We start from the raw sequence: 10,818 nt of genomic DNA, 5'->3' as shown, positions 1-10,818 counted from the left end.
CCAGCAGATGAAGCTGTTGTTTGATTTGATTTGATTTTTTTTTTCCTTTTCTTTTTGGCCTCTGCTTGCTCCCATAGGTACTGATGTATTTGCATTTTTTCTGTTAACTTGGTTGAGGAAGTTCACAGAGGTGTCCTACCACAACTGCAAACTTGCTGGGTGAATGGTAGTGTTGGTCTGTGTATGAAGCTCTACCTCTCTGGAGTTCCAGATCTGAGATTTGGTTATCAGCCCAATGTCAATGCACTTCATGAGGTCAGTCACAGTCCCAAAGAGTAGAATAGGGAGGAATGTAGTAAAGTTCCTTATTATTACTTCAATACCAGGATCCTAACTGTGTGAAATGGATCAGCATTTAGGGTTCACCCAGTTCGATGATGTGTATCTCCACATGGTTTCTGCTCTTGTCTCTTCAGGGCCCCTGCCAAAGCCAGTAGTCTGTGTCACCTGCCCCAGCCTCATGCTCCAGGTGTTTCTCTTAGACCTCCCTCCTCTCCAGTCCAGCATAACTCTCCTCTGTGCCCCCTGTGTTGGTCTTTGTAAGAAGCACTTCATTCTTAACCCAAGTCACAGGATTTGCTCCATGTAGTATCCCTATAGTCAATTGTCAAATGTTTTTCTTGTGAATAAAACAAGGAAACTATGCTTTAAAAAAATATTAAATAGAAGTTGCTGGTATCCTGTTTCATAGTGCAAAGCTCCCCACCTCCCTGCCTCACAAACTTATCATTTCCACCACTAAATGGAGTGCAGGCCAGAGGTACAGGGGCAGTGAGAGGATTCACCAGAGACAGAGTGGGGAGCAGATAAGGCAGATGGACGAGATACACTGTTAAGACTTCCCTGTAGTGGGAAATAATTACCCATGAAGGTGAAGATTTTTGTCTAGCCAGTCACAAGTACAGATGAAGGCCCTTCTAAAGTAAAGTTGAGTAATTAAAGAAGTAAGATTTACAAAGGACCAGAGGTCAAATCAATGTAATAAGAACACTGTAATTTGAGTTCCAGCAAGATGGCGGCAGATTGAAGACACTGTAATCACTACTTCCAAACTCACACAGGATTATAGGACTGTAAATGGTCTGTGGACTTAGATACTGTGATTTTCACCCCAAATGAGAATACCTTGGACTCACTAGAAGGAAGATCACTGAGGGAGTATTGGGGGTTGGGGAGTTCCAATAAGAGAACTCTCCCCGGGAGTGCTCAGGTGCCTGGAAGTTTGGCAGGCTGCAGGAGCCACTTTGTTCCTCACTAAAGCCATGGAGGTGAAGGGAGATGGCTCAGCTCAGTGAGTGGAGCCCAGGCTAAGAAAAGACTTCAGATCTGATCCAGAGTACCTCGTTGCTGGGCAAAACCACTGGTGGACCAGCTCAGGAACAGGCAAGAGGGCAACAGAGTAATGATGCTGAGATGATTACATCCAAGCTCGCAAGGGGATATATAAAAACAGACTATAGACTTACCTGCTATGAGTTTCAACCCAAATGAGAACATCCTGGACTCAATAGAAGGAAGATAACAGAGAGAATCGGCATTTGGGGAGATCTGATAGGAGAACTCTGATCCGATCCAGGAGTGCCCAGCTGCCAGAAGGAGACCTGCTTCCCATCCGCCCCTTGGCCCACCCTGGAGATCAGGACAGACAGCTCAGCTGGGTGAGTAGAATCTCAGCTGCAGGGAAAGGCCGCAGCCCCGAACCTGGATCTTCCAGGCACCCAGGTGCTAGGACCCGGGGGCTTGCCCAGGTGCCCAGTCACTAGAAGGAGACTTGCTTCCCTTCCCCCCTTGGCCAGCACTGGAGATAAAAAGAGACAGCTCAGCTGGGTGAGTGGAATCCCAGCAGCAGGGAAAGACTGCAGCCCTGAACCCGGATCTCCCGGGCAACCAGTTTTTTATATCAATTTTGGGAAGGCCTCTTTGATCATTTCCTTGAATTATTCCTTGAATCATTTCTTAGTTGCCTTGTTTCTCTCTTCTCTTTCTGGATTTCTATGACTCATATTTCATTTCCTCATGGAGTCAGATAATTCCTGAAGTGTTTCTTCATTATTTTTCCTTTAACTCATCTTTCCTTTCTTGATTCTTTTGTATCTGTATCTTAGGGAGTATTCATTTGATCTTCTATATCCTCAGTTCTATTTTCATATATTTCCCAGAAATTTTTAGCTTCTCCATTGGTCTTTTAATATACTGCATCGCCTCTATTTTTTTATTTAAAGTTTCAATTTTATTATTCTGTTTGTTGAATACACTTCTCATAGAATTAGTTTCCTTTTCACCATATTTTCATGCATTTCTGATTCTTTGCCCATTTATCTGGCTCTCTTACTTGTAGTTCTTTTTAATTCCTCATCTGACAGGGAGGAGAGTTCTTCTGTACTGGTGGTGTTGGGTTCTGTAGTTTTTCTTTCTATGTTGTATTGCTCCCCAAGAACTTCCATGGCCACTTGTGATTTTCTTTGTCTCCATTGCTTGCTTGTAGTTTGCATTACCATTGGTCATTTGGCACTGTGTGTGAATCCTTCTCCCCCGCTATTCTTAGTGTTTACCTTTGGGACCTAGGGTTGTGCAGGAGCCTCCCCCAAAGCTCTACCATGCCCTGTTCTGGTGGCTGAAAGACCAAGGTGGACATTAAGTCCAGAGGTTGAGTTGTTGAGACCTCACTGCTCCCGATAGCAATGGCTCATGGTCCTCCTCCACAGGCAAGAAGGGCAAGAGGTTGCCCAACACTTCTAACAGTTCCTGATTGAGTGTTCCTGAAGAACAGTACCACAAAGGCCAGTTTGATCCCAGTCTGTTGGTAGTACCTGAATATCAGATAGAATGTACTCAGTACCTTCTGAGGCCACCATAAACAGCTAAATCCTACAAATTCATAGGCCCAGTTTCTCTCCACTTCCAAAGAGCTGGAAGACAGTTCTGGGGCCATCGGTACTCACCTGATGGTTGCCAAGTATTTCTAAGTCAGAGTCTGTTAGACTCTGTCTATAGCCTTATCTACTAGGTGGTGCTGGCCATTTGAGTGGATGTGCCTCCTAGTGTATCTGGTGGCATGCAGTGAACTGCTAGATCATTGAAGTTTTAGGTTTAAGGCCCTGTCTGCTTCCAAGAAGCTGAAAATTTGTACTGGGATCAGAAACACTCCGCTGTGGAAAATAAAAGTGCCTGATGCCAGTTAGAGCACCACAAAGCCTGGGCTGGAGCCCAGTCTACTGGGAGGTATCTACAAACTGAATGAGATGCAATTCTATGTTGAACTGCTTGTTACTCTAAGTTGCAGTTCAGAAAAAAGGATGGGAAAGACAGAAAACAAAGAAAAGAAGAAAAAAGAGAGAAGAAAAACAGAGAGCTGAAGAGAAAGAAGAAAAAATGAAATGGAAGAGAAAAGAGAAAGGGGAAAGTAGAACTGCTTGTGGTGCAGGACTCTATTGGATCCTGAGAAGCTGTTGCCTGGTGTTTTGTCCTGGTCACTGGGGAGAGCCAAAAGGTTCACTGTGATGCTCTACCCAAGGTCAGTGTTGGGCTACTAACTCCTTCAAAGTTGTGTTTCAGGGGAAAAAAAAAGTTTTTTTCCTTAAGGCTCAGTCTTCATGGAGAAGCTGGCAGCTCGTTGTCCAGTCTGCTATGCGGTACCTGAAGGCTGAGTGGGGTGCACTTCCACACTGAACTGCTCTGTTCCTCCAGGAGCAGCTCAAGATAAAAAGTTATTTTAAAAAGTTTGTGATTCAGGCCCTCTCTGGTGATGCAACAGTTTAGGACAGAACATTGCAAGCTCAAGGCAGCCACTTCAATGTGAGTTCGATCCCTGCCCCAGGGTTGATCCACATAGCGTGGCAGACTTCTCCTGGCCCACCCGCTGCTCCCCTTAGCAGTGTATTTCATAGATCTGCCTATCCTACTCCCAACCATCTCTGGTGAATCCTCTCACCACCCCTGCACCTCTGGCCTGCACCCCATTTTTGTATGCATAAATGAAAGAATGAATGGATAAATAGATAGTTAAATAGATATATAAACAAAGAGTAAAGTTATACAGGGGTTGCATTTTATATAAAAAAGAAAGAAAAGTTCGTGGTTCAGGTCTCTGTCCTCTCCTGAGTTGCCGACTGGTGACACTGAGGTCAGTGATGCTCACTCAGGGATGCCTGAGGGCCTCAGATGCATGGTAGGATAGTAGGAGGCTTGAACAGAAACCTGGTCTGCTGGGAGGAGTCAGCACCAGTGGCCTGACTCCACCAGAGAATGAGATCTTTCTCTGGCTTTTGAACTCCCTGTGCATCAATAGTCCATGTGCTGTACAGTCAATTGAAAGAGTCTGGGTTTTTCCAGGATCTACCATCCCTTTTTCATAGATGTTTTTAGAAGAAAGATTGATTCCAGTCTCTTCATTACATTTCTCCAATGATTCTTAAGAGTGAGTGGATTTGCCTCCACCCCCTTTGGAAACATTTGGCAACATCAGGGCACAATTTTATTATCACAATTTGGTGCAGAGGAGAATGCTACTAGTATATAGTGGGAAGTGCCTGGATGGTGTTAAATGTGTTACAATGTGCAGGACAGCAAATATTAGTAGTGACAAGGTTGAACAAACTTCTGAAAGGACTCTACCTTCTGCACATTCTGGTTCAATTCCAGGAATTAGCAGGGATGTATGACTGCTACAGAAAGTCTTCTGGAACTCAGTTGACACAAACGACTTGGCTGTCAAACTGCATGAGGTAGGCTGTGCAATGATTTATGCAGTCAGAGTCAAGGTTTGGGACTCAGAACTCTGTGATGGTGTCCTGGGGACATTCAAACAGGGATGCATTTTTATCATTCTTCTAGTTTCATTCACTAACAGTAAAATATTTTGAGCCCCTCAAACTTTATAACACAGTGCCAGTTCTTACAGGTGTTTATGTCTCAGAAGATGCGATCACACTTGGGAAGAACCTCAAAGTCTGCAGTCTGTGCACAGGATGTGTTCTTTCATCTGCCTTAATTCCCTACCCCCTACCAAAGGTAACAAGATCCAAGACCATTATCATCAACTTTCCAGCTTCTTTTAAACTCTCCAACATATTATGTGATCCCCTATCAGGCAGAAACGCCAGTAGTTGGAGAAAGCTTTGGATATCATACTGGTGAAACTGATGTATGAACTATCATGTTAAACCATGATAGTGCCCTACAAAAGTCAGGGAGGAAGGAAAAAAGAGAAGAGAGGGAGGAAAATGAAAAGAGAAGGTGAGGAGAAGGGAAAAAGGAAGGCAAGAAAGGAAGGGAGACAGTGAAAGGAGGGAAGGAAGGAAGGAGAGAAAGAGGGAAAGAGGGAAGGGGAAGTCAAGAGTCAAACAGAGAGACTTATGGCTTAAAAGGCAAGAGGAGACTGAGAAGGCCACCACAATCAAGAGAGCTTGAGACAAATGTTCGGAGGTCCAAGTTTAATGTCAGGAGACGAAACTGCTATAAATACCACAGTAAATCTTTCAGTCTTGTATATAAGCTGGGCACTATACTGAGGATTTAACTTTTTTTTTATCATTTTCATTATTTAACTGGAAGTCTTTTAAAATCATTTTTTCCCTACTACATTGCATCCAAATGTAGGTTTCTCATTTTCTTTATTTGGCAAACTACCTTGTTTTCCCTTCCACAAATCCAGTCTGTGAACAAGCGCTCCCTCTTCCAAATTTCCCAAAGGCATTTTTTTGCCAGTATGCAGGTTGTTTTATTTCAAGAAGCAATTGAAAAATACACTGTGAAATCATTTTATACTACCTCCTGCTAAAACATCTTCCAACAAATAATTTAATAGAGATTGGAGAGTGAGAGAAAAGGAGTCCCCACTGCTACTGAATCTTTTTGGTATTTACCATTTACCACCTTTCAAACAATTACTTCAACCATCTAAACACACCTCTCCAATTTGGGCTTTCTGCTTCTTCTTGATGGAGATCTACTATAGATAGTGTATGTTTTGATATGTGATATTTCAGGAATTTTCAATAGGTTTGTATAATTGTGTTCCACTGAGATAAAAACAAATAATAATTTTCAAATTAATTATTCATCAAATATTGACTGCATGCTTATCTGTGCAGACCCTGTGATAGGTGAATGTTATTTATAAGCAGAGTAGAGATGCAAACAACTGTAACATGCAGGCTGGTCCACTGGCCCAATCTACATCCAATACAACATCGGTGCCCAGGGTTCTGAGTTCAACATCTGCGTAGGAGATCAAGGATGCCAGTCTGAGGACATCATTGATTCTATTGCTACAAAAGCTCAGGAAAACTGATCTGTAGTAGTTACTGGATAAAGTCTCATAATATTTTAGTGATTACAGTACACAAAACATCCCATTGTGAATGCTACTTTGTAGATTTGTAAATTGAGATCCATGGACTATAAGCAACTTGCCCAAAGTCACATAAGTCAGAAGAATCAAACCAATACAGCCTGACATTGGTGTTTGTAATGTTGTCCTCTCACCATACAGTCTTTTTTGGATTACTGGCAAAGAGTTCAAAGAATAATGAGTCAACTAACATTCAAGACAAGAGGCAAAATTTTATTGGGCCTTTAAGCCATGTGGAAAGATGAACTTTAGAATTCTCACTAAAATATGCAAAATTCATATGGAGCTGATATAAATCCTTGCCAATAACACTAGTTCCTTACAGATCTCATGCCACAATCAATGTCTTCATGAAAGTTCAAAATTACTGCAATGGTTTTCATTGTGACACTAGAAGAGGGACATCCCAGAATTTCTCCCAGTGTTGACTGGCTACATGCTACCTCACCATTACCTGTGAGCAGGTGAAGAAAAATGGGGAGTGGGAATGGGTTAGCAAGTGAAGAATTTTCATACAATATTTACTTAAACTGGATTATTTCCAGCTTATTTAAGTGGATGATGAAAAATCTAAATTTGCATATATGTGAGAGTCTTTATACTGTTCTATGGGGTGAAGACAGGAAAATGGAAGAGGAGCAGAAATGGCAAGGGGATTCATTTACACAAGTGTGTCTGTGCTCACTGATGTTCAACAGGATCAAGGATTTGCCTTGGGTGATGGATTTGAGGTATTTTTCCTTGATGTTTTCTTTTCTGTATTTTTCCTTACACTAAAAAATATCCAGTTACATTATTCATCTTAGGCAGAGAGTAGGCATCAGTGGTACAAAAATCAAAGGTTGTAATATATTGAAAATTATGGATATGAAAAGAACTAAGAGTACTAGGGAATGTATTTACTAACTACAAATTCAATGGGGTAAATTGAAAAATATAAATGTTTATTGCTCATATTGATTCATATGTTTTTATATAATGATATATCTTAAGGTGAGTTATATCAGAATCTCCTGGGAAGTTTTCACATGACATGCAAGACAGCAAAATGGAGCTTCCTTTTTCTACCTCTTGAGGATTACTTTTAAAGGATTCCCCCATTCCTGACCCATCTAGGTGTCTATCCTTCAAGTGTCTGAAATAGAAGGAAAGTTTGTAGTCTACTTCTAGTGCTGTGGGAAGGCTTCTAGTAGGATTCAGTGTGGTATTGCTACATATGGATTTAGCAATGTCTGGTAAATGCAGTGTGTCATATGGTTTATCTACTTTGTCCTTGGTCATCTACTCATTCTGTGCACTTTTGTGTGTGATGTAGCATGTGCCTGGGGCCCTTCTGTAAAGAGAAATTGATTGGTCCCTCTTATTGGCATCAAATATATATGGACATGTCTGATGTGCTTGCCAAGGAAAGCCAACAGAAAGCAAAACACCAGCAGGAAAGCTGGGGTGCTCTGAAGCTATACACTCCAGGAGAAGAGGAAGAATGGCAGAGCAAAGCAGACTGACCAATAGAACCTCCAGTGCAGATGTAAATGAATGGGGTAACTTCTCCCTAAGCCCAAAGGCCAAGCCCCAAAGTGACTTTGCTGGCATAGGGACTAAAGAACAGTGAGTGAACTCAAAAAGTAGCTCCTGTAAACTCTAAGGACTGCAGCAACTCTGCTACTTCAAACATGTCAATTTTCAGTTTTGTTGTTTATATTACACTCATTTTACAAAACTGAATATTCATGTTAACAATTGTTATAGAAGTTATAGAACAGGAACACTTTTGAATTTAAAAAGTGCCTTGTGGGGCCCTCCCTTGTGGCGCAGCCGGTTGAAGCACAGCGCTGAGAATCTAAAGCCACTTCTGCCTGAGTTCGATTTCCGCCTGCCCCGGAGGTGACCGCATGGTGTGGCAGACCTCTCCTGACCCGCCCACTGCTCCCCTCAGCAGTGTACTTCGTCGATCTGCCTGTTCTGCTCCCCACTCTGTCTCTGGTGAAGCCTCTCACCGCCCCTGAGCCTCTGGCCTGTACCCCAGTTCTGTATGCACAAATAAATAAATCTTTTAAAAAAAAAAGTGCCTTGTAAAAGACATTGGAGATGGGTTAGGGAGGAATTCAAACTGGGAGGATCTGAAAAGGGTCACAAGTGAATTCATGCTTATGTGAAAATCATTTCTGGTAGAAAAAGAGCAAGGAGAGCCCAGCTATCGAGGTAAGTGCCAAAGACAGGCAAAATCCACTGGAATCCTTTATTTATTTATTTTTTTCCAAATAAGGTCCCTTACTTCTGGAAATGGCCACATCTATGTGACCAATTCTTTCTTGTTCTTTCTACATATGTGGCTGCAAATACTAAATAGCAGTTTAGGTTCAGCTTATATCTTACCACAATAAGAATTCCATGTAATTCTTCCCCTTTACCATAGGCACAACTGCCAGATGTAATTCATATTCAAAACCTCACCTCCAGACATAATATTCAGCAGGTATCTCTATAATGCTTAAATGGGTAAAGACAAGTGATTCAGAAAGTTGTCTATGTCTGTGTGTCCAGTTCCACCTCAAGCTCAATGTGGGATATCCATGTAAGTTTCCAGAGTTCATTTCCACCAGCACTGTTCTTCTCTTGGGTTCTTATATTCCTGGTTCTAGTAAGAGATTCTGGAAAAAATGATAATTCTATTCAAGTATTTGGAAGAAAAGGACAGTTTCTTTACTGCATGCTAAGCACTTGTAGTAAGATAAGTTTTTCTGCCTTGTCTGTGTTGCAGGTTCAGATTTAGTGGTCGTATCCTAGGTTTGGCCCTGATCCATCAATACCTTCTAGATGCTTTCTTTACAAGACCCTTCTACAAGGCACTTCTGAGACTGTAAGTATATTGCAGTTGTGGTTCCCCAGCCCTGCCTGAATGGCATCATGCACTGGCCTCTTGGTGCTTCTGGCCTTTTTGTTCCCATTTTGCCCTATGCATTTCTGTTTGTTTTACTTTTCTAACTGCTTAGGGAGAACAATGAAAACCATCCATTCTAAAAAGCATTGGAGATTTTATGTAGGCATAGGAGAGAATTTACTATAACATCAAATAATGGTGATAATTCAGTTTATGTAAGTAATTACAACATTGCAGAAAAATTTATTAGATAATTGATCTTTTTTTAAGTTTTTTTAACTTTATTTTTGCATAGAAGAACTAAAAAATAAGCCAGAGGTGCAAGGGCTGAGAGGACTCACCAGAGACAGAAGGGAAAGCAGAGCGGGTATATTGACTGAAATACACTGCTTAGAGAAACAGCGGGGGAGACAGAAGAGGTCTGCTGCACCACATACGTTAATTTCCTGGCCGGGGAATTGAACTCAGGAGGAAGTGATGATAGCGCTGAGACTTAATCCCTAAGTTACCAAAGAGCACCCCCACCTTAGCTGTTTTTAAGTTATATATCACTCCAATACTTATTTAATATTTTTATTGTACATATTTTAATGTTCCCTTTCAAAATAAATATTGAGTGAATTAAAAAGACTTATCTGTTTACTCAAATGCATCAATTATTAGAATGCCTGTGTTGTTTTACACTAGAATGGCTTAACAATAATTTGGCATGAAATATGGACAATCACTTTTATTTCATAATTTTGTTTACCTTTCTCCATTTAAATGTGCCAGGCCCTGTGATCTGAGTGACCTAGAATACTTGGATGAAGAATTCCACCAGAGTTTGCAATGGATGAAAGACAACAACATCACAGATATCCTAGACCTCACTTTCACTGTTAATGAAGAGGTTTTTGGACAGGTTTGTATAGTGTGTGACTTGAAATGAGATCTTGTTTCTCTCATTTTCAAATAATATTTACTTACGCCCCCCTCCACGTATAGTCCCCATGGAATTTCCTCCCCCACTTCACCTGCACGCCATCACCACAGTCCCTTGTTCTCCTCTTCCAAACTCTTTCTCTCCCCTCCACCCCCTGCATGATGTCTCTGGATTCTAATTGTCTTTTTGTTTTAGATTTGTTTTGTAATTTTGTTTTTTCACCTGATGTCATATTTGGTTCCCTTATATTATTCCTATATGTGAAACTATCCAATATTTTTCTTTTTCCTACTAAGCATAATTCCTTCTAGTTCTATCCATGTTGCTGCAAATGACATTATTTTATCTTTTTTCATTGCTGAACAGTTTTCATTGTGTATATATACCACATCTTCATCCAGCCATCTTTTGGGGGGCAGTTGAGTTGTTTCCAGGTTTTACCTATTATAAATGCTGCAAAAATCTTAAGGTTACAGATATTTTTTTGAATCGATGTTTTTGTGTTTTTTGACGCAAAACCGGAATTGCTGGGTCATATAATATCTCCATTTTAGTAGTCTGAGGAAACTCCATACAGCCCTCCATAGTGGGTGAACCAGTTTGCATTTCCACTGGCAGTGTAGAAGAGTTCCTTTTTCACCACATACTCACCAAAATTTG

At 41.2% G+C, this 10,818-nt stretch overlaps 1 protein-coding gene across 6 annotated transcripts in view; it reads left to right on the top strand.

Moving 5' to 3' along the window:
* HECW1 (HECT, C2 and WW domain containing E3 ubiquitin protein ligase 1) overlaps window positions 1-10,818 on the top strand; it is a 426,246-nt gene that overhangs the window by 389,595 nt on the left and 25,833 nt on the right. For all 6 annotated transcript variants that reach the window (XM_012720822.1, XM_004676647.2, XM_012720820.1 and 3 more), the window contains 2 exons: window positions 9,114-9,212; window positions 10,008-10,137. In XM_012720822.1, the coding sequence (XP_012576276.1) occupies window positions 9,114-9,212; window positions 10,008-10,137 (229 nt within the window). The remainder of the gene's footprint in view (window positions 1-9,113; window positions 9,213-10,007; window positions 10,138-10,818) is intronic.

Source organism: Condylura cristata, unplaced genomic scaffold (assembly GCF_000260355.1).
Source record: "Condylura cristata isolate star-nosed mole 26May11 unplaced genomic scaffold, ConCri1.0 scaffold00005, whole genome shotgun sequence".
Lineage (NCBI taxonomy): Eukaryota > Metazoa > Chordata > Mammalia > Eulipotyphla > Talpidae > Condylura > Condylura cristata.
The sequence above is the reverse complement of the archived record's forward strand: the minus strand, read 5'-3'. Positions and strand labels throughout refer to the sequence as shown.